This window comes from Vipera berus, assembly GCF_964194415.1.
Source record: "Vipera berus genome assembly, chromosome: 13".
In the NCBI taxonomy this organism is placed as follows: domain Eukaryota; kingdom Metazoa; phylum Chordata; class Lepidosauria; order Squamata; family Viperidae; genus Vipera; species Vipera berus.
In genome coordinates, this window is record NC_138216.1 from 11,007,672 (window position 1) to 11,032,000 (window position 24,329).

At 43.6% G+C, this 24,329-nt stretch overlaps 1 protein-coding gene across 1 annotated transcript in view; it reads left to right on the plus strand.

Annotated features, from left to right (window-relative positions):
- WDR90 (WD repeat domain 90) overlaps positions 1-24,329 on the plus strand; it is a gene marked incomplete at its 5' end in the record, with an annotated part of 63,038 nt that overhangs the window by 12,650 nt on the left and 26,059 nt on the right. Inside the window, 17 exon segments of the mRNA XM_081337973.1 lie at positions 4,076-4,138; positions 4,667-4,735; positions 5,569-5,679; positions 7,804-7,949; positions 8,837-8,894; positions 10,511-10,629; positions 11,492-11,653; positions 12,313-12,443; positions 15,066-15,182; positions 16,359-16,594; positions 17,609-17,748; positions 19,190-19,320; positions 20,767-20,897; positions 22,187-22,348; positions 23,009-23,137; positions 23,918-24,051; positions 24,161-24,198. Coding sequence (XP_081194099.1) covers positions 4,076-4,138; positions 4,667-4,735; positions 5,569-5,679; positions 7,804-7,949; positions 8,837-8,894; positions 10,511-10,629; positions 11,492-11,653; positions 12,313-12,443; positions 15,066-15,182; positions 16,359-16,594; positions 17,609-17,748; positions 19,190-19,320; positions 20,767-20,897; positions 22,187-22,348; positions 23,009-23,137; positions 23,918-24,051; positions 24,161-24,198 — 2,077 coding nt within the window.

A 24,329-nucleotide genomic window follows, 5' to 3' on the forward strand; every position in this document is an offset into this window, starting at 1 on the left:
CACCGGCAGTTGGAAAGGGAAGAGTCAGAGGGGCGTCGAAGGCAAACGTGCGTGCAGGCTCTGATTGGTGACTTCTCGTGCAGGCGCCCAAAGGCCGGAGCCAAGTAGGCCGCGGGGCTTTTTGTCAAGGAAACGCCTCTGTTTACAGTTGTTGCGTCCTTCTCTGCTTCCACCGCAACCGCCTTCTTTTCTCTCCCCTTAGAAGGCTTGCACGTTTTCGCTGTCCACGTCTAGTTCCAGGCAGGCGAAGAGTCATGCCTGTACGCTGGAAGGTGAGAGGGTGCTGCCGTCGTGTCCTCGGCGAGAGGCTCTCCCCTCTTTTCCTAAGAAGCTTTAAGCTCTAGACAAACGCTCGGCTTCCGTTCTTTATCTCTCCTCTCCTCTCCTCCCCCCGCGCATACTTGGTATTGGCCGTTGTATTATGGTCGTTTCAAGAGAAGCGCCCATTGTTGCCGCTTCGGGGGTTTGTTCTGTCTTCATCAGGAAATAATTCGGGTCGGCAGCTGCTGGTTGTCTCACAAACCCTCGCAGGACTTCCCTGCCGGCTCCCGTCCGACGCTCTTCCCTCTTGAGGCAGCATCCCCGAGGACTCCTTAGGAGCCAGGGAGCGATGCTGCCTCAAGAGGGAAGGGCATCTGGCGGGAGCCGGCAGGGCAGTCCTGCACACGCGCGCACTCCCCAGCTGCTAAGGAGCAGCCGGGGAGTGCGCGCGTGCGCAGGACTGCCCTGCCGGCTCCCGCCAGCCTGCCCTGCGATTTTCCGGCGTATAAGACGAAAAGTCTTTAAAATCACCTCAAAAGTTGGGGGGTCGTCTTATACGCCGAGTCGTCTTATACGCCGGAAAATACGGTAAATCGGAGGAATATACCATGTTTCCCCCCTCCCCCAAAATTAGACCCAATCGGAAAATAAACCCTAGCATGATTTTTCAGGATATAAGCCCCACCCCCAAAATAAGCCCCAGTTAAGATTTATCAGCCAGCTGGAAGCATTTTGTACCATATTTCACTGAATATAAGCCCTAACCGGGAAATAAGCCCTAATGTGTCTTTTGGAGCAAAAATTAATATAAAACCCGGTCTTATTTTGGGGGGAAACATGGATAGTAGAAGGAACTTCCACAGACCAAAGATTGTGTTCACATTTTCAGTGTACATTTCAGATAGGAGAGCAAAATGATAATAGTCACACATGAAGGAATAGATGGTGTAACCATATATACTCATAATTAACAAATCGCAGGTAACTTCCCCGCCTATTACTATCTTTGAGAAAGAATTATTATCATAATAAAAGAGAACATGTCAGTTGCTACAGTTCTTTATTTAGCGTAAGGTGATGTGTCAGAATCCATTTTATATTCCATTCCTAACTCCCTGTCCGTGCAAACCTAAATCTCACCCTCTTACTGGATTCTGCCATTCCCAAGGAGGAGAAGAGAAGATGTTAATTGCCCATCCCTATCCATTAGATGCAAGGTTGTTTATTCAGCCTGCCTGGGGGCCATCATCAAAGACCAGGGAAAGAACCTTTGAACTGAGAAGAACAAAGAAAGAGCGGGGGGGGGATTCTGGTTTGTATCTCCAATTGGAATTTGAAGGGGAGGAAGCAACGGTGTTGTAAATGAATGGAAGTTCTCTTTTCCCTCCAGATCCTGTCTAGATTATCCAGTGTCAACCATGTTTTAGTAAAAGTTCCTGCTTGGACAATCCTGTCTCCAAGAGATTTTCTTTCCTAAGATGTGGACTGGGGTGGGTCCTGACATGATGGTACAGTTAGCCAGGAGACTACAATATTAGTACCTAGTGGATATTTGGCTCGCGCTTCAGGCACTTAGCCAGGCTGCACCACAGGGGCAAACTAGCTCCACACCAGAAAAGACGAGTGACATCCTGCGGCATTATCTGGGGCCTTCTCTCACCACCGATGTTGCCTCGTAATTGGGCATCACACCAGGGCAGGTCCAGCACTAGCAGGGGGCAGAAGCTGAGGCAAGTGACAGGAGCTCACTCCATCACATGGTGCCAGGGCTCGAACTGCCGGAGCAGAGACCATCTCTGGCATATCTTTAAGCCAGTGAGCCAATGTGCCTCCGGTTGCATAATTACGTTGTTAAGACTTACTGAGAACCAGGTACTTCCATGCAGGATTTTTTACAGTATATGCCAATTCGCACACATTCCTTCTATGGCAAAATTTATTTTCCTCAAAGTTCTTGTGCCTTTAAAAAGGTAAAGGTTCCCCCGCACATGCGTGCTACTCTTTTCCGACTCTAGGGGGCGGTGCTTATCTCCGTTTCAAAACCGAAGAGCCAGCGCTTGTCCGAGGACATCTCCGTGGTCATGTGGCCGGCATGACTAGACGCCAAAGGCGCACGGAACGCTGTTACCTTTCCACCGTAGTGGTCCCTATTTTTCTACTTGCATTTTTACATGCTTTCGAACTGCTAGGTTGGCAGAAGCTGGGACGAGTAACAGGCGCTCACTCTGCTGCGCGGCGCTCGGGATTCGACCCGCCAAACTGCCAACCTTCTGATCAACAAGCTCAGCGTCCTAACGCACTGAGCCACCGCGTCCCTTGTTCTTGTGCTTACTTGCATCAATAAGGGGGTCCTTGGTGCTCTCCGAGCTTGCTTGTTTTCTTGCAAACTTTCATTACCCTAACTAGGTAACATCATCAAGACTAGCACTGATGATGTTGCCAAGTTGGGAAATGAAAACAACCAAGCTCAGAGAGCACCAAGGACCCCTCAGTCCTTCTTCTCTTGTCCTTCCCCTCCATTCCACAAATCCCCCTCCCTTCTGGCACGGATGATGTTCCCTAGTTTGGGTCATGAAATGTCTGCAAGAAAACAAGCCAGCTCAGAGAGCACCAGGGACCTCACAGTTCAACCCTCAGCTACAAACATTCCCCTTCATTGGTACATGCATTAATAGTTGTACGCTAGGAATAGTTCTATTTGCCATCCTATAACTTATAGTTGGGTGCTCCTTCGGAAATGATAAATACACACCAACACTGTGTAGCGGCATTATTTAAACTGCATGGCATTTTCTTCCTCTAAAATATTATCTTTTCATTTCTGGCTGCTGTCTGGGGCAGTACTGCAATAAAAATGTTAATAAAAGTTAAGCCTTGTTAGTTTAGTATTGGATTTTATTTTATTTTTTTGATGAAAAATGTCTTCAGTCCATTCAGTGCCTTGCAGATATGAAATGATAGATGTCATTCCAAATGCTTCTTTTGTGAAATTTGACCTGGAGGAGCTAACAGGAGAAACAGATAAATTTGGAAAGCTTGGGAGAATATTTATTTCAGTACATAAGCTTAGATTTATGGCTCAGTCCTGTATATATGCAATTCCAAGTGAATCTCCCTGTGCTCAGTAAGGTGTATGCCCTGTACAGGCTTGTTGCATTAGTTACAATACCAGCGAGGAGGTTACTCTAAAGCCGTGATGGCGAACCTATGGCACGCATGCCACAGGTGGCACGCAGAGCCCTCTCTGTGGGCATGCGCACCATCGCCCCAGTTCTAGGCCTTCAGCTGGGTTTTATAAAACCTTTTCGCTTTAGGCCTCTGCTGCCGTGTGCAAAAAAAAAGTTTCAATCAATCAATTTCAACTTCTCACGGGAAAAAAAAGATCTTGCAAAGTTGGAATTGATTGATTGAACTTTTTAGTCCCACCCAGTCTGCCGTTACCACCGCAGCCACGCCCACCCAATGGGCCACGCCCGCCAGGCACCCGACGATATATAAGTGGGCTTTGGGTAGCAGTTTGGGCACTCAGCCTCTAAAAGGTTCGTCATCACTGCTCTAAAGCTTTCATGGAAAATCATGGATTTTAAACAGTTCGCAAGGAAACATTATTTAATTGTTGCTTGTGATCTTTATTACATATGTCTCATTATTTAATACTTTGAAATAGCCGCGATGGGTGCTTCAAATTTGCATCTTCTCGGTTTAATACGACCTAACCAAAAACGTTATTTTACCCAAACCAGCTTGTGACATTCTTCTTCGTCCCTGCCATCCTCTTTGCCCCTAACCCTTAACGTGTCCTCTTTTTCTCCAGAACCAATACATGCCGACAGCGGGGCCAAAGACCATCTCTGTCAAAAGCTCTGTTCCCTGCACGGTGAGAAGCAATTTTATTCTTTTACAACTTTTGTCTCTGAAGGCTCTCCTGGTTTCACGGCAGGTGACTTTTGCCTTTGAGATACAATCATGCCTGGGCTACAGAACTACTTCTGAGTCTCTCTCATTTTTTTTTCCTTCCTACCATCAGCCCCTTTCTGTGATTGATGATATTTTAGTTCTAGCCATAAGTCCTCTTTGTGTGTGTGTGTGTGTGTGTGTGTGTGTGTGTGTGAAATTGGGCCAATGAATGATGGAAGCTGCCTAATACCAGATCAGGCTGTTGACTCATCTAGATCAGTTTTTTTTTTTCCAAACATGCTGGCTAGGGAATTCTGGGAGTTGAAGTCTACACATCTTAAAAGTGGTCAGGGCTCAGGAAGAGACTGAATTATATATATTGCCGAGATTTCCACCCCTTTAGTGAAAAAAGCAGAATCGCACTAGAGTTGTTGCTTCTGCTGATGCAGATAGATGCTTTTCACAATTGTTGCTTCCTGACTCAATCTAACTCCGGATTGGTTTTCAGAAGCTGCTACCAGATCCAATTCTGAAGCTGAAGAAGATTATTGGGTTTGGGGGTTGCAGCACCAAATGGGTCAGTATATTCTTATTTAATCAGCATATTTCCCTCCACCGGGTGGGGGTGTGTGTGAAGAAAAACCACACATCCCAGTTTGAGCGCCCTAGAGGAAAAGCAAGATAAAAACGCAACACTACAGTAAGACAAGCAGGCTTCCAGGCAAAATGAGACATTACTCTGAGCTGCAGGATGCCTCTAGGCCAGTGATGGCGAAACTTTTAGAGACTAAGTGCCCAAACTGCAACCCAAAACCCACTTATGTATTGTCGGGTGCCTGGTAGGCGTGGCCCATTGGGTGGGTGTGACTCATTGGGTGGGCGTGGCCCATTGGGTGGGCATGGGTGTGGTGGTAACAGACTGGGTGGGACTAGAAAGTTCAATCAATCAATTCCAACTTTGCGAGATCTTTTTTCCCCACGAGAAGTTGAAATTGATTGATTGATTGAACCTTTTTTTTTTTGCACATGGCGGCGGCCTAAAGCGAAAAGGTTTTATAAAACCCAGCTGAAGGCCTAGAACTGGGGCGACGGCATGCGTGCCCACAGAGAGGGCTCTGCGTGCCACCTGTGGCACGCGTGCCATAGGTTTGCCACCATGGCTCTAAGCCTTGGAATGCCGTGTATAAGAAGCCATGTTCCCCAAACTAATAGATAAAGCTTACGTTTGACCCTCCGATTAAATTAAACCAATTTGTGTGAATCCTTCTGGTAATGCTTCGTTTTGTACCTTCTTCAAAATGACAAGTTAGAATTTGAGAGGCCCCCGCATGCCATCCAGCACCCCCAGAGCCTCAGAAGGGGCAGCTTTGTTATGAAGGTTGTGACATTGTCTGCTTTTCTTTCACCCAGGCATTGTGGGCTTTTGGCAGTTCTGTAGTGGTCTACCCTTGCCACGCCCTGATTGTAGCCGTAGCCATTGATTCTGGCAAACAGAGGTTTTTTGCTGGCCACACCGACAAGGTATTTTCTACTCCTTTCGTCTTACGTTTTAACATAAAAGTCACTCCAAGTATAGACATGCCCCTAACATTGAAAGGACGCTTAATGGGAAATGTCTAGCCTTCTACAGGCAGTCCTTGACTTAACGACCGCATGTGGAGCCCCAGATTTCTGTTGTTAGATGAGATGTTTGTTAAGTCAGCTTCGCCCCCTTTTACGACCTTTCTTGCCACAGTTGCTAAGTGAATCACTGCAGTTGTGAAGTTAGTAACCCGGTGTCATGGTTCCGATAGATGAAACCCTTCAGAAGAACTTGGAGGCATTGTTTTCCTTAGCGAATCTTTTATTCGGGAAACAAAGTATCGGCACTACATAGCTGAACCCAAAAACTTCGCCAAAACGTTATCAGCTCGTCCTTGGGTTCCCACTACGGTGTTACGGCTAGCCGAGCTTACATGCCAACCTCCCCCCCCCACACACACACCTAATTTCTAAAGCAAGAAAAGGCATGTTAAAGGAATAAAGAAAATGGCTGCATTTTCATCAGTTGCCAAAGTGGGAACATCCAATGTTAGCAGCGTTGACACCCGGTTGTTACATGAACCCGGCTTCCCCACTGACTCTCCTTGTCAGATAGTCGTAAAAGGCGATCGCAGGAGCTCGGGATATTGCAACCGTCATAAATGTGAACTCGTTGCCAAGCATCTGGATTTTGATCATGTGGCCATGGGGACGCTGCAAAAGTTATAGCTGTGGAAAATGGTCGTAAGTCCCTTTTTTCAATGCCGTTGTAACTTCAAATGGTCACTAAACGAATTGTTGTAAGTCGAGGATTACCTGTATTTCTTAAAATAGGCACATTTAAGATGTGTGGATTTCAATTCCCAGAATTTTGGGAATTAACGTCCACACTTATTAAATCTGCCTACTTTGAGAAACACAAGTCTAGAATTAGAAATACTTTAGTATTCTATAGACTTCTAGCAGTAGCTAAACGGTTACATAACCAAAGGGGGCCAGTTCACAGAAGCTAAATTCTTTATATTGGTTACTTCTCTGACTTTTCTATTAAATTACACGCACATCTTTTGATTTTTTCCAAATGCTGTCAAATCAGCATTTGCTTCTATGAGTACATTTATTGCAAATCTTCTTTATTCTTACCCTGTTTTCAAGTGTCTTTGCATCCTTTTGATTCAAGTAATGTTCTCAGTTTAATGCATCTCTGTGTGCCAAGTTGAAAATGATTAATTATGCAAATGCAGCATGCCCATTTCTTTCATCCCTTTTAGTAACTCAGCCTAGGGGGGGGAAAACGACATGTCATCAAGAACAGATAATATTTGGTGTATTGACCTAAGACTGAACAGTACTCTGGAGTTCACACAATATGCTTAACCTAGGTCAAGAAAACCTAATTGTTGTGTTTGTACTACAAGCTGTTCCTAAGCAGTTCAATTCTGATGACAGTATGCAGTGGCCTGCTTCACCCAACAAGGCAAATTCGAATCTGGCAAATAGGGAAGATAGTAGTTGGGGTGAACAGGTAAAAGAGGCCCTGAGGATTTTACTCCGCTGGTCATCGCTGACCGTAGGGGAGCGGGGCGGCTCATCTCTCTTTCAAAGCCATTGAGCCAGCACATTTCCACGGTCAGGTGGCCAGCATGAGGTCACAGAGCGCTGTTAGCTTCCCACCGAAGTGGTACCTATATATCTACTCGCATTTGCATGCTTTCGAATTGCTAGGTTGGCAGGAGCCACGTGGCGTGGTACTTTGGTCTCGAATCTGGGCTGCTGACTTTCCCGCCAACAAGCTCAGTGTCTTAACCACTTAGCTCAGGGGTAGGCAACCTTGGCTCTTTTATGACTCATGGACTTCAACTCCCAGAATTCCTTAGCCAGCATGGCTCAGCTTGGGACCTCTCCCTTTCCCCTCAGGATGGCTGGCTGAGGAATTCTGGGAGCTGAAGTCCACGAGTCATAAAAGAGCCAAGGTGGCCTACTCCTGACTTAGCTACAGTGCCGCTCTATAGTTGGGGGGAGCAGGACACCTCATCATAAAGAATATTCCTCCCAGGTGTGTGGCCTAACTTCCCCATGCTGTAGGAAACTCTTTGTGCAGACAGTGGCCCGTTATTTTTGTAGGTGGCAGCACTGGCCTTCAACAACAAAAGCACTATGCTGGCATCTGCCCAGATGGGAGAAATGAGCGTGGTGCGTCTCTGGGACTTCCCAAGTGGGAAGTGCCTTTGTGTCTTTAAAACTGGGATCCATTCCATCTCGTGCCTCAGGTAAGTGCCGGACTACCCCAGAAGAAGGGCGGAGGTGGGGTGGGGGAATGTAAGCTGGAAGAGCTCGTGGTGTCCCACGTTGGTGTGTTGAGGGGGCTGAGGATACCAAATGTGGCTTTTCTATCATGGAACAGCCTCCTCATAGACATCAGTTTGGCCCCTCGATGCGATGGTCCTCTGGAAGCTGTTGTTGTTGTTGTTGTTAGTTGCGAAGTCGTGTCCGACCCATCGCGACCCTATGGACAACGTTCCTCCAGGCCTTCCTGTCCTCTACCATCTTCTGGAGTCCATTTAAGCTGGAAGCTGTAGAGAACCAAATAATGGCTTTTGGAGACTGAACAGCTGCCATTTTTACCCAAAGTTTTTTATATGTTGCCTGTAGAGGTTCTTATTCATCCAGGTCATGGTTGTCCCAAAGGTGCTTTTATTTTAAAGGCAACCAGATTTTCTGATTTCTTCTCTGTTATTAGCTATTACATTACTGGCTCTTCTTGTCTGTTGTATTTTGTTATTTTTATTTATTGAAGGGTATTTTATTGTGTTTTAGTACACCATTGCAAGCCCCTGCAATCTTGAAGATTTGGCTGCATACATAGTCAGAAAAACAAACCAGCAATCAATCAATCAATCAATCAATCAATCAATCAATCAATCAGGAAAGGCTTCTAGATTTGGTGATGAAGATTCCTTTCATGGTCTGCACTGAGTTTCCTTGAAACAGTTTGTGAAACTTTCGACAGATCAAATTCTATGCCTGTTTACATCTCCGTTAATTGTCCTGACAGGCAGCGTCCTTCTCCCATTTTCAAGCTGTAACAGCCATCAGTAGCTTATTTTTACTTAACTGGAAATGCTGGACTTATGCCTGCCATTTTTTCCCCCTCCAGTTTTTCATACAGTGGAAATGTCCTTTGTGCCACGGGGAAAGACAAGCGTGGGAAGACGGTGAGTAAATTGGCATTTGGTTTGTATAGCAGACCAAGGTGCTGGAGGGTTTTCCTCACGTCTTTTACGGTGTCACCTCAGAGGTCTCCATGGGGCATCTATGGCTGCCAGGATCTGCAGAGGTATCTCTAGCCTTTCCCAATTCCCAGACACGATTTGCGGTGCTTGAGGACTTGGGAAACAATGCTCAGGGCCAAAACAAAGATTCCTTCTCCCTGCCAAAGCTGTTGAGAATTTGTATGATTTGTGATTTCAGTGATTTGATTTGTGGCTTGCTCACATTTAAGCGGTTTGTGGATTGGTTTTACTGTCAGTTGCTGTCATCTAAAGTCAAAGGAGATGTATAATTGGTTCTGGAGTGGAGGAAGGGAATCCTGGCCATGTACTCTTCATCGTCTACTTATTCCCAGAGATCAAAAGGCTAGAGCTGTCATGGCTGAAGATCTCTTCCCATTCCAGTAGGATATTTATTTTTTTTTATTATCAGAATAGTTTTCCTTTCTGTATTTCCTCTGGACAAAGTTGGAGCTGTCCAAGTGCTGATATCTTGATGCCATCCTTCCATGCGAGGGAACATTAGAATTGCCTATGGATACCGTTGCTCCAAGATACTATTTTTTTTTCTGATTAGCGTCACCTAGGTTTTAAATTGAAGAGAACATTTATAGCTCGGGGTTACACTCTGGGATCCTCGATGCTCTCTGAGCTTGGTTGTTTTCTTTCAGATGTTTCATTACCCAACTAATGTACTGGTGATGTTACTTCATCTGCATCTAGGTTTCTAGCACTGAGAGAAAGAAAGACTCCTATCCCCATCCGAATATTCTATAATGGCACTACTTTGCAGCTAATTGATTTCTGGTTTTTCAGATCCCAGTGTTCCTTTTCGTTTTTAGGGTTTAGAGCAGCATTCAAAATAGCGTAGGTAAATTTGTAAGTTTGTTTTGCTTTGGATCAGCTATGAAGATCCTGAATCTTCTCTCCATTGACAAACCAGGAAGAACCCAAGTATTTTTTTTTATAATATTTTATTCATTTTTCTCATTTTATAATTGGGTATTTAAAAAGCAACGTGATGACTGGGTTGATCAAGAGTTCAACAGTATACATAAGTCTTTAGTATAAATCTCATATTACAACATCAAATATTTTCTCTCTTTTTCCATTAATACCTGCTATCTCATATTGGGCTAGTACAATTATTATTATCAACTCAATAAAAACATCTTTGTTACAGTTATCAAGTCACCATAGGCAGGCATTTACCCTTTGTGACTAAAGACAATTGCTATCCTGTGGTCTCCTTATGGGGAGCAGCCATCCAGAGCACATATGGGCAATCTCATCCTCTCCTTATCCAGAGAGGTTCCAAGGAACCAGTTTGCTCAGTGGTTCCTAGGTCTTTGCCCCAATTGTCAGCTCTTTGTTGAGATGCCTTCAGTCCATCATTCCTTCCTTGAAAGTTCTGAGCTAAGCTATATCTTCAAAGCCATTAATTCTGAGCTTGGTTAAAGAAGAATGAATTTGGGAGTTGTAGAAAGATTTTAGAGGTAGATTTGATCAGGTTTGTCCAGTCAAGGAAAGATCACTCTAGCTGTTGCATACTCTCTTGGCAGTTGGTGGTGGTGTGGAACACCTTCCAGGTGAATCGTGGGGGAGAGGTGGTCATGCTGGCCAAAGCTCACACAGATGTGGACATTCGAGCCTTCAAGATTGCCTTTTTTGACGATACCAGGTAAAGAACTGTTTCTTGTTCTTGAGGCTAACTGTCATCCTTTCAAGGAGAGCTTTCAAAAGAGTCTTTGCATCAGGTTTTCAGGAAACCGAGTTGGTTATGTACAGTAAAAAGGTAAAGGTAAAAGGTTCCCCTGCACATGCGTGCTAGTCATTTCCGACTCTAGGGGCTGGTGCTCATCTCCGTTTCAAAGCCAAAGAGCCAGCGCTTGTCCGAGGACGTCTCCGTGGTCATGTGGCCGGCATGACTAGATGCCAAAGGCGCACGGAACGCTGTTACCTTCCCACCGGAGTGGTCCCTATTTTTCTACTTGCATTTTTACGTGCTTTCGAACTGCTAGGTTGGCAGAAGCTGGGACGAGTAACAGGCGCTCACTCTGTTACGTGGCACTCGGGATTTGACCCGCCAAACTGCCGATCTTCTGATTGACAAGCTCTGCGTCCTTACCCACTGAGCCACTGCGTCCCTCTTATGTACAGTAGTGACAGGCAACAGAAGCCAGCCTGTATTTACTCTCTGAGCTTCTTATGCACTCTGTTGCATCGTAGCTGGTGGTGCTGTTGAAACTCATCACCATCAAGATGCTTTGCCCAGGCCAAACAGCAAACCAGAGTGACTCAAGAGGAAAGGAAGGGAAAGTTGCATATCCCAAGTACTATGCCTATGTGAATTCGGATTAATATTCCAAACTGAAAAGCTTCCCTGTATCTTCCTTCCTTCCTTCCTTCCTTCCTTCCTTCCTTCCTTCCTTCCTTCCTTCCTTCCTTCCTTCCTTCCTTCCTTCCTTCCTTCCTTCCTTCCTTCCCTCCCTCCCTCCCTCCCTCCCTCCTCTCATCCTCTACCCTGACTTCTCTCAACACAGGATGGTATCATGTGGCCGGGACAATGTGAGGCTGTGGCGGGTCCAAAGTGGGGCTTTGCGCTCCTGCCCCGTGAATTTGGGCGAATACCGTTCTCTGGAATTCACAGACCTGGCCTTTGAGGTCGGCCACTCCACCCAACGTGAGCCTGAGGATCGGACGCTGTAAGGAATACTTTTCCTCTCTCCTTGCCAAAGCTTTAGAGAAAGACTGAGGGTTCAAGGCAGCTTCTGGGTGTCTTTCCATAGATCAACAGGGCTGCGGTCATGATAACTTAGGAAGCACATTAAGGTTCAGTCCCGCCTTTGGTTGACATATCTTGATTTATCCTGAAAGTTAATTCCTTTTGGTTGAACAGGGGATTCAGCTAATATTTCACTCTTGGATTGATTCACACATCAATTCAAATGTACGGTTAGTCAGAGCTTCCATATAAAAGTTTCTGGCACTGAAAAGATAAGTGCCAGCATAACAAAAGGAAAGTTAGTTTTATACTTAGGACAACCAGGAAATCTGTAGAGGTTTTGTTTTGTTTTGCCTCCTATATATTTTAGCATGGAAGTATAAGATGCTGCTCCATAACCGATCCAATTCTTTTTGGTGGATTCTTTATTTTGGTTTATTAAGCATACTTTTATAACATCTTTCCGTAGCATTACTTCCACAGGGGTCTTGATACTGTTTTACATAATGCAAAGTCTATTTACGGAAAAGTTCTTCATTTGCTGCTATGGTCAGAGTGACTTACTGGTGACGCAGTAGCCAGAAGCCAGAAAAGAGAACTGCTTTAAGAATTAAAACAATCCCTCCCTCCCTCCCCTAGGTTTGTTTGCAGTAGAAGTGGGCATGTTTTAGAAATTGACTACAAGAATGTCACTGTCAAAAATGTCCGTCGCCTTTTGCCCTTGGAGGCAGGACCCGTCCATCAACGAGAGAAGCCAGGTTTTAATTCAGGTATTTATTTATTTTATTTATTTATTATTGGGACTTATATGCCGCCCTATCTCCCGAAGGACTCAGGGTGGCTAACAACAATAACATACAATAAATACAGATGTTAAGATAAAATTAAAATTAAAGGCCTCTGTACAATAAATTAAAATTAAAATAAATTAAAATTAGAGTTAAAAAATTAAAAACATAATTAAAATCCCTGTCAGTCCAGGTCAGCCAGGTGGAAAAGGAGTGTTTTGAGGTATGAGTGAGTGTTTCCGGGATTTTTTCAGGCATTCAGCTATCGCAGCCATTTCTAACTTTGTCGAGGCCAAGTGAACGTTTTCGACTTGTAAGGGTGTTTCATTGGACACACTTGTCAAGTCTCTACCATCTTACCTTACATTTTGACTTTTTAAATGGGCATTAAGGGCATCTTTCCAAATCAAGCGCAGTCTTCAGATCCAGCTTTTTTGGAGCCCAAAAGAACGAAAAAAAGAAGGATAAACAGGGCCTGGAGGCGTTCGTGAAAAACAGGCTTTACACTCAAGGCTGACACTTCCCTTTGCAGGATGCTAGCTAAAATAGGTTGTCCTGGACTTACTACCACTATTAAGCCCAACATCTCTCTTGCTAAGTATGTTTTAAATGTGTTATGTATGCGTACACTTTGAGAGGAAGCAACTAAATTTCATTTTTAACTTATACCATTGTGCCCACAGGGGGAAAAAATGACCATAAAGGTTATCTATCTAGACAGTTGATAAGTTAGTAACACGGTTGTTAAGTGAATCTGGCTTCCCCATTGACACTGCTTGTCAGAAGGTCGCAAAAGGGGATCCCATAACCCTGGAGCATTGCAACCGTCACAATTATGAGGCAATAGCCAAGCCTTTGAATTTGGATCACGTGATCACGCGATGCCGTATCAGTTGGAAGTGTGAAAAACAGTCATAAGTCACTTTTTTCAGTGCCGTTGTAACTTTGAACGGTCACTAAACAAATGGTCATAAGTCAAGGACTATATTTTTCTGATAATTTGAGCAATATAAATAAAATAAGATCAGGTGATATATTGCGGCTAGCAAGCATTAAGGGAAGAACCATCAGACAGCTGGTGCTCGTGGATGTCATGTTGGAGATACGGAATTTACAACTTTGGGCGATGCTATAAACTGGAGCAATCCTGAAAAAGAAATTCTATTTAGGTCGGGCTGCATTTTCCTAGACTCAAAATGGCTTCTTAGTGGGGGCAGGAGCTACATCAGTTCTTGGGTCAAAAAAGAGAACAGTGGTATCTGAAGTCTCTTCTTGCAGACCTATTGTCAACTGTCCAATTGGCAAATCCAGGAAAAGAAGCTCCTGGGACATTATTTTACCAGAGCATAAAACTTTACTGAAAAAAAACAACACACACATTGGCACAGAAGAAGCGAGACCAGCTCTGGGTTTTCCGTGAACTCTCAAGCGTCCTCCTTCCGTTATATATTCAAGATAGGCAGTGTTTAATATTTAAATGTTATGTACATGTAGGGGTGTGGGTCTATACATACGTTGTATATAGTACGTATATGTTGTTAAGTATTTGTCAAGGCTTTTTTTTTTTAATACACCTTGCTAATTAACTCTTTTTTTCCTGTTTTTGCCTAACCCAAGGCTATCCACAGGATATAGTCAACTTATGACAGCTCATTATTTGTGTAAATTATTCAAATTGCTAATAAAGAATTAGGGAGGCTGAGATGGCCATTTTGAACTTATTTTGTTCTCATCAGTCAGTCATACCCTTTATCTGAGATTCGAACCTGGGCTGATTATATATTAGGCAGTTGTTTTAACTCCCTGAGCCACAGCTTCTTTATCTCTTTATTAGCAGGAAGCAAGGGAGATATGTGTTAAGTATTTGTCAAGGCTTTTTTTTTTACGTATATGTTGTATATAGTATGTTTAGGTGTGTGTCAGGTATGTGTTCACTTTGAGAGCAGGCAACTAAATTTCGTTTTTGATGTGTATTGTTGTGCCCACAGTAACAAAAAATGACAATAAAGGTTATCTTATCTCTTACCAAAAGCAAGCATAGTTAATTCCCCCCTTTCCCTAGAGGCCGCCCACAGACCATAACATCCACCAATCATTTCTGTTCATAAAACAACAACAATAAGAATAAGAATAAAAGGTTGGAAGGGACCTTGGAGGTCATCTAGTCCAACCTCCCGCCCAGGCAGGAAACCCTATACCATTTGCAATGGGAGAGAGCCATCCATGCTGGGACATCTGCTCATTGTGTTCTTGAAATGCCACCTTGCTTGGATACCATCCCCCCCACCCTTGCATTCCATACACACACACACACACACACACACACACACACACACACACACACACCGTTATTGTCAAGCTGCAAGCGAAGGAAAAATGTAGGTGAAAGTCCAACTCAGTCTTGACACTTACTGAAGCGAAGGGTCGTTGTTTTGGGATAATTGTAGAACGTTATCTTAAGGGGTCTTAACGAGATAGGCCTTTAGATATTAAGCATCAATTAGAGATGGGGAGGGGCGAAAGGATTCAAGCGCTGGCAGTTCTTGTGTCTCAGAGCATCCTGGATTTCTATTTTGTTTTGTTTTTCTCCCCCCCCCCCGGCAGGCCCTGGGATATCCCTAAACAGCATCTGCCTCTCTTCAACTTTCTGTGCCACTGCCTCTGATGATGGCTACCTGCGCCTGTGGCCGTTGGACTTCTCAGAAGTCTTCCTGGAGGCAGGTGCGTAGAGTTTAAAAAAAAAGTCACAAACCAGGTAGGCCTTCTGTTCAGGGGATCAACTGGAGATGCCTTTGGAAAGGTTGCAGGTGACGCCTGAGGACATAAGCTGGCTTCTAGGGGACTGGTTTACTTCTCCTCCTGAGCTTGAAGGGATTTTAATCCATGGCCTTAGGTAGTTGCGCAATCAATAAATAGTGGGGTTGAAATAGGTCATTGAGTCTAACTTCGTATTCATTACTGGAATCGACATTAAAGCTTCCTTAGTCGATGGCTGTCCATCTTGGGTTTTAAAGCGTTTATTGAAAGCCACCACTCCCCTTGGTCATTGGTTCCACTTTTGAACGGCCAGGAACAGTTTCCCAGCCTCGGCTGAAATCTGTCTTCCTATAATTTAAGCCCATTATTCTGTGTCCTGCATGATGGGATAAGAGAGAAAGCAGATCTTGTTTTTTTTGCGTGTGTGCGACATTCCGTGTTCCAGATTTTGACATCTTAGTACGTGAAGAGTGCTGGTCTAGCCTCCTTCTGGCATCTTTTTCCATGGCCCTAGACATCCAGTTTCCTTTGTGTCTCTCTCTACAGTTAGGGCATATCCTCCATGAGTTTAATCTCTTTTGAAAGATGCCCAAGCCAATGGCTTCCACAGTTTGAAACGAAAAATTCAGTGACTTAAAAAAAGCTACTCTGCAGAGAAATATTTCCATTTGCTTGTCTTGAATCTCCTGTCAGCTAGCTTGCCTGGGGATAATTACGTATTCTGCTTCTAACAGCTTCCCATGTTCCAAATCTCTCCCTTACTAGGATTACATTTTTTTTGCATAGATTTATCTAGTTCTTTGAGAGCTACTTTGGCGTCATGGTTAAAGAACCAGGCTAGAAACAGAGAGACCCTGAGTTTTAGTCCTGCCTTAGACACATCCTTAGCTGGTTGTCACGTCCCATGGAATGTGAAAGACACGTGGAAGTTACCCTGTGGTAAGATGGACAGCCAACACATTTAACAAATCAATAATTTCTGAGCAGTTTCCTGTATTATTCCTGTAAACAGAAACCTCGCCAAGCTAAAGTAGCTATTTGCACCCTCGCCAAGAATCTCCAGACGCCTGACCGTTTACTTTGCCTGGTGAATCTAACCATGTCACCTGAATGCTGACCGAACAGGTATCTTTCTTCCAGAGCACAACAATCCAGTGAGTTCGGTTCGAATCAGCCCAGACAATCAGAAAGTTTTGTGTACCACCGCCACTGGGAACGTGGGCTGCTTGGACATCCAGTCGAGAGATTACTGCACGATCATGCGATCCCACGTGGGCACAGTCTGGGCATTTTCAGTGGACAGTTCCCAGAAACAGCTGGTGACTGTGTCCAAAGACAGTACCATTCGCGTCTGGAATGTCGAGTCTATGCAGCAGGTGATTTCAGAACTTTGTTCAGCAGAACACAACACACACACACACACACACACACACACACACACACACACACACAAAGAAACACGCACACTCATTTGTGGCACCTTAAAGATTAACATTATTTTAACAATAGATGCTTATAGCTTCCTGGAAGGTGTCAGATATCCTATCCCTCAATCTCCTGATCTGTATTCTTAAGGTTGAATCCATGTGAATATGATAAATGAGAAACTTGTGCAAAGAAAGCGACAGTTTTTAAGAAGCCACAAGACTTCATAGTCCTTGTTCTTAGTTTGGGGCAAAAGAACCAGTGCTTCAGCTTACAGGTTATGTTGGGATTGGTAAAGCAGTTTACAGTTTTTAAATTTTGTTTTAGATGTAACAAAAACAACGATAAACCCATAATAAAATGTTAAGGCCTGTTAAACCATACTTCTCCACAACCAAAAGCAACCTATCTTATCCACAAGTAGCTTCTGTTGTTTTCGTCGCTATTTCATGCGATAACAGCAGATGGTCAGCTACAATTTTTTAAAAATTGGTTGATCATCTCTATTTTCTGTTCTTTAATTGTTTTCTTGCCATTGATGCTTTCACTGTATTAAATCAAAGATGGGCCACCTCCTGGCGGTTAAGAAGCGAGGCATACCATAGGCAGAGCTGTAAGACAAAGTGGTCGAGACTGAATTACACAGAATAGGCAAGGCCAACATTTTCTGGCTTTTAAGGTTAGCGTTTGGACTTCTTGGGAGATTTCAGGCTATGTTAAATTTATTTAAGGCGTGTGCTAAATATTTCTTACATTTCAGCATTGCCCACTGTTGCTATTTTTTTTTGTGCCAGACATTCTTCTGCAAAAGTGGAAGTCAGGGAGATTTGATTGTTTCTTATTTGTTGTTCCCTTTCTTGAATGGAAGTATTAAAAAGTTCCTTAACACCAAGACGCAACTCTTGGACCATTTCCTTCTGCTCCCTCCTTCTGTCTCACCTGGATACCACTCTGTCCCCTTACAGCTTTATGAATTCACGGCCTCAGATGAAATCCCGTGCGCTGTGGCCTTTCATCCCTTGCAGCCTATTTTCGCTTGCGGTTTCGACACTGGCGTGGTGAGGATCATCAGCTTGGCCGCCTCAAGGCTGCTTGAAGAACACAAGTAAAGTCTTTGTGTAATTTCATAGTTACATTTTGAATGTTTTGCATGCATTACAAGAGGAGGGGGACAGTGATTTGAAAGGGAATGTTTCTTTGGAGGAGAAAATAAATATGAAATACACTCATTAGCCTGTAATGCAGTAAAGAAAAACAACAAAACAAATCATCTGATTTAGAATGATTCATTCACTTATCAGTGTTTTTTGGGGTGATACGTTAAATGTTAAGTACAGGTCATCATTAGTAACCACAACTGGAACCGACAATTTGGTCATAAAGCAAAGCGGTTGCTAAGTGAAACTGCAACAGTGCTTGGAATCTTATTTCAGCGTTCCTTTGTTTACCGACCTATGAAGGTTGTAAATGTGAGGAGTGGTTGCAAAGTTACTTCTTTATCACTCATAACTTGAACAGTCTCTAAACGAGGACTACCTATATCCCATTTCTGCTTCTGATTTGTCTGTTTATATAAAGCATTCAACATGGCCACTCAACTCAGATAACAAGACTCTGGGCAGTACCCAAATCATTATACAAAAATAGAGAAGAAAAATAGCACACACCACTAGCGCAATCTAAAATAATTATATAGTGATTAAAATCAAACTATATAACGTCACCAGTGGGGAGAACGTTACTCATCTTAGCCCAAGTGCCTGGAGAAAGAGGCACATTTTTATTGCCTTTCCAATGGCAGATGCTCCCCTTTTTTACAACAAATAACTGAGCATCACACAACTCTAAAAAATATAGTGCAAAAGTAAACTCTTAAAAATATACTATAGTGCAAATGTAAACTAAAAAGGATACTACAGTGCAAAAGTAAACTAAAATATACTATAGTGCAAAAATAAACTAGTGCAAAAGTAAACTAAAATATAGTATTGTGCGAAAGTAAGCTAAAATATACTGTAGTGCAAAAGTAAAAATATAGTATAGTGCAAACTCAAAATATACTGTAGTGCAAAAGTAAATTCAAAATATACTGTAGTGCAGAAAGCAAACTCAAAATATACTGTAGTGCAAAAAGCAAACTCAAAATATACTGTAGTGCAAAAGTAAAATATACTATAGTGCAAAAGTAAACTCAAAATACTAGTGCAAAAAGAACTAAAATATACTATAGTGCAAAAGTAAACTCTAAGAATATACTATTGTGCAAAACTGCACTAAAAATATAGTGGACTTGGATGGGGGCAGGGGGGGGAGGAAATGTCGATTCAAATCTTGCCGGACTAAATAGCTCCATGGGTGAGTTTGAAGCAGTTGCTCTCCGGCCGATAACTGCAGGATTACTATGGGCTTAAACTGAAGGGAGAGAAACCTTAATGTCTTGCGCTTGTGGGATATAACGGCCCTTGTTTTTGTCATCCTCTGGTTTCCTTCTTCTTTGTGTTCGTTCCTCATTTTGCCTCTTTGTTTGGGGGGCAATTATTGGACAGGCAGCACCGGGGTCTGATCACTGGTCTGGCCTTCTCTCCAGATGGCAACTTCATGTACAGTTCCTGCACACAGGGGACGCTGAGCCTTTACAACTGTGCCATCCAGAAAAGTCACACGGTCCGAGTGTTAGGTAAGTGCTCTACTCTACTGCTTTGTCCTAAGGAGGGACTTTACAATAGGTAGTGCTCCATTTGGAACCGGTCATTCGGTGACAATTCAAAGATTCAATGGACCCCCCCCTGTTCTGTCCCAGCCTACGTGAGTCCTTGTTAAACTCACAAGGAGAAATCCCTCTTCCAACAAGTGGGCTGGAACCGCAGGAAAAACAAAGCCCTTTTATTATTATTATTATTTACAGACCTGCAAAATGTCCAAAGGCAAAGGCAAACAAATCACGATTCAATGAAACTTGATTCCTTCACAAACAGTTGCCTTCAGCAACCAGCACCTCCCACACCTTCCCTTTTTATTATGCAGCCCAAGGCCTGGCTTCCTAATGCATTCTCCTCTGCCTTTGAAGCTGCCCCATTGCATTCCTCTGTCTTGCTCTTGTTGCCTGTTGGTGTTTGCGAGCATCTATGATGTCTTCCAGCTGTGAGTCCTCAAGAGTCTGACTCAGCTTCCCAGCACAGCTGTGTCTCAGCCTGAGCACAAGTAGAGGGGCCGTCCTCTGACTCTGATGGCACTCCAGGCCCCTCTTCCCAGTCCCCAGACTCAGCTGCCGAGTCCACTGGCTAGCAAGGAATCTCAACACCACCCCCCAAAAGCCACTTAAGTTTTGGTGTTCCACTAGTTGCACACACCTACACACTCACCTGACCACATATTGGGCATTTGGCCACCAGCTCATATTTATGGCTGGTTCCAGTGTTCTGTGTGGTCTCGTGACCGATTTGTGGTGTTTTGGGACAGTTTCCAGCAAAAAACACCCATGGGAATATAGGTAGTCCTCGACTTTCGAGCACGATTGAGCCCAAAATTTCTGTTGTTAAGTGAGACATTTGTTAAGTGAGTTTTGCCCCATTTTGCGACCTTTATCGCCACCATTGTTAAGTGAATCACTGCACTTTTTAAATTAGCGACCCGGTTATTAAGTGAATCTGGATTTCCCCATTGACTTTGCTTGTCAGAAGGTCGCAAAAGGGGATCACGTGACACCCCCCCTGGGACACTGCAACCGTCATAAATATGAGTCGGCTGCCAAGCGTCTGAATTTTGATCACGTGACCCTGTGGAGGCTATAATGGTTGTAAGTGTGAAAAATGCTCATAAGTCACCTTTTTTCAGTGATGTAACTTCGAACTGTCACTAAATGAACTGTTGTAAATTGAGGACTTCCTATACCAGGGGTCTTCAAACTTGGCAACTTTAAGACTGGTGGACTTCAACTCCCAGAATCCCTGGGAGTTGAAGTCCACAAGTCTGAAAGTTGCCAAGTTTGAAGATCTCTGACCTGTACTTTTATTTGCTTAACGACTGTGACTTCTGTTTAATGACCGCTATGCCAAATAGTGGGAGTTGGACTTAACGGTCATCATGATTTACAACAGAACTTGACTGTCTGACTCTCCTTCAGCTAACGTGGTGTCCCAGGACGCTGATCATGGTCCTGACGCATTGTCTGTCAGTTGCGAAGGTCGTCTTTTGGCCTTTGTGGGCCCTTCCAAATACATTGTTACCCTCATGGATGCTCACACTCTGGATGAGGTAACTATCCCGCGCGTGCATCTCAAAAGCGGGTAAAATTTCTTGCTGATATAATGCTAGCAAAACCATGGGAAGCTCTGGTGTCACTAGGTGTGAGTTAGGCACCTATATAGTAAATATGTTTAATAAATAATAAAAAAGTAAAAAACAATTGGCAGCAGCCGAAAAAGCTAATAGAATCCTTGGTTGTGTAAACAGAAGCATAGAATCAAAATCATGTGAAGTATTAGTACCGCTTTATAAACCCTTAGTAAGGCCACACCTGGAATACTGCATCCAGTTTATATCATCTATCCATCATCTATCTGCCTGTCTGCCTTCTATCTATCTTATCTTATCTATCTATCTATCTATCTTTTAATCTATATCTATATATCTTTTAATTGCATAATTTTTTTGGATTGCTAACAAAGAATTAAAGGGAGACTGATATAGCTATTTCAAACTTATTTGTTCTCTTCAGTCAGCCACACCCTTCTGAGATTTGAACCTGGGCTGATTGCACATTAGGCAATTGTTTTAACTTCTAGGCCACAGGCTCTTTCTCACATTGTCAGCTGCATCGGGTAGGGAAGAGGCAGGGGAGATATGTCTTGAGTATTTTGAACACCTTGCCGGCCCAAATATGGGCCAAATCTTTTTGCCTGTATCAGCCCAAACTCAGGCTGTCCACAGGCGGTAGTCGCAACTGCGACAATCATTATTTGCGTAAATATTTTGGATTGCTAACAAAGATAAATCCAATTTATCTTTCAGTCTATCTCTATATCTTTTAATCTGTCTTATCTCTTCTGTCTATATATATCTTCTAATCTATCTCTACTAATCTATCAATTTATCTCTTCTAATCTATCTATCTATCTATCTATCTATCTATCTATCTATCTATCTATCTATCTATCTATCTATCTATCATCTATCTTTTCCCTCCCTTTACACGTGCACATAAAGAGAACCACACCCACAGATGTAGATGCACCTATGTGCACAGCATTCACATATGTAAGCACAAATATAAAAGTATTTTTAAGCATAAATATAAAACTACCTGTGTTGTGAGTACATGTCAGAGATCACTGACAAACGGTGCATCTGACACCCCCAGAACAGGCCATGCTGTGTACTTTGAGCTCCTAGGGTGAAAAAAGGAATATAAATCTGTGTCATTTTCTTCATCTGGCTTGCAATGGTTGTCACCCCTAGCTTCTTTGCCCACTTCCTGGTCTAATATAAATCCAGTTTAAGTAAACAGAGCTTACTTAAGCTTACTCCTTATCTATGCATGCCAGCTGCTAAGAATCGACGTGAGCATATTGGATCTGGACAGCACGGCCCTGGATGCCGCAGTGAGACTTTGCTTCGCCCCTTTTCCTCTCGGCCATCTCTTGGTGTCCACGTCCTCCCAGAAGGTCCTGGTGCTGGATGCCAAGACTGGACGCTTAATCAGAGTGGTAGGAGACCCACAATTTTTGTTTCCCTTTCAGAGGTGGGACTTTCCTGGGATTTCCATATTTTTCCGTTTACCCATGTCTTGTGAGGAAAAACTCAAATGTTCTATGAGTCTAAAATTGCTAAATTACTATTAACTACAGGTAGTCCTTGATAGTTCATTTAGGGGCCGTTTGAAATTACAACAGCGCTGGAAAAAGGGATTTACGACCGTTTTCCACACTTACAACCATTGCAGCATCCCCATGGTCACCTGATCAAAATTCGGACGCTTGCCAACCGACTCATATTTATGACGGTCGCAGTGTCCCAGGGTAATGCGATCCCCTTTTGCGACCTTCCGACAAGCACAGTCAGTGGGGAAGCCAGAGTCACTTAACCATCCTCTTCCTAACTTAACAACTGCAGTGATTCATCTAGCAACTGTGGCAAGGAAGGTTGTAAGATGGGGCAAAATTCACTTAACTGTCTTGCTTAGCAACAGAAATTTTGGGCTCAGTTGTCATAAGTCAGGGACCACCTGCATTGATGCTCGCGTGGGTGGTTTTGAAGACCGACCCCAGAAGAGACGAGGTGGAACCGTGCAGGAATATGCTAAGGGTTTTGCTGCCTTCAGTTCCAGAGTGGGATCCAAGGTTAGTGATTCTCTCTATTGATTGCAGGTCTCCCAAGTTCACAGACAGTCTTGTTCTTCTTTAACGCTGAGTCCCGATGGCCGGTATGTTCTCACAGCCGGTGACAGGAGTATCAAAGTGTGGGATTATGAAATGAGATTTGATGTCAGCTGCCAGGTAAGTAAGTTGGGGCAATCTTAGATTTCTCTACCATCCTCATTATTAATGATGGTCACTTGATAGCCATATTAAAATAATACAACGTTCAGTTAAAGTATGTTAACAGAAATGGACTGGAATGAGACCAATTAAAAAAAGTGTGTGTGTGTGTGCAATGGAGAGGGGGAGAGGGAGAGGGACGGAGGGAGGGAGGGAGGGAGAGAGAGAGAGAGAGAGAGAGAGAACACACTAGGGATGGGATAAGTTACCCACTACATGATTCTCTAAATGTCTAATGTTTTAGGATCAATATTTGCTGCTCTTCTCATTATTCATTAATGCCTCTGGGTTCTTCGCATCTTAAGTTAAAAACTACTTCACTTATCAGGTAGAATGAGTTATACCAAAAGTAAAATGAAAATTGCTTAACCCCAAAACCAAGAAAAGAAGCATACTTCATGAAAAAATATACACACACACACATGCACACCCACACCCACACACGATATTCATAGTAGCTAAATGATCCGGCTCTTCATATATATGTCAGTCCAGAAGAAGAGCCGGATCATTTAGCTACAGTGAATATCGTGTTCTGAAGCGATGGTCCAAGTTTCTCTTTAAAGTCACAGACAACAAACATGATAAGGTTACGAGCTGAAATCTTCCCAAAATGTCTGAGGACTACCCACGATCCTTCCTGTAGTAGTAAATCCTGTCTAGGAAGCATATAACCCCAAGCCGTGGGAACGAAGCTGTGAAGGAGAAAGTTGGGTCTTCTGCTTTTCTTTCTCCCAGGTGTTCATCGGACACTCTGAACCAATACAGCAGGTGAGGTTCACTCCTGACCAAAAGCAGGTCCTCAGCGTTGGAGACGCCATCTTCCTGTGGGACTTCCTAGGGGTCTTTGCCGAGCAGCCCTTCAAGGAGGAGTAAGAATGCAGAATTTCCTCATTTAAATCTTACAGGTGTTTTCTTTCTGAACCTACCTCTACATTTGAATCCCACTGTCTTATTTCGGACTCTGTGTTCCCATTGCAGGATCAATTCCCCTGGGCCCGTAGTGGTTCCTCAAGTTGGTAAGTTGGCATTTTGCTTTCTGAGTCATGCAGTTGGTGTTGCCTCTTCCACAGCAAGTCTACAAAACGTGAGGATGAAATTTGTGACTTCAGAACGGGACAACTCTGCGGGATCATACAACAAATACAAC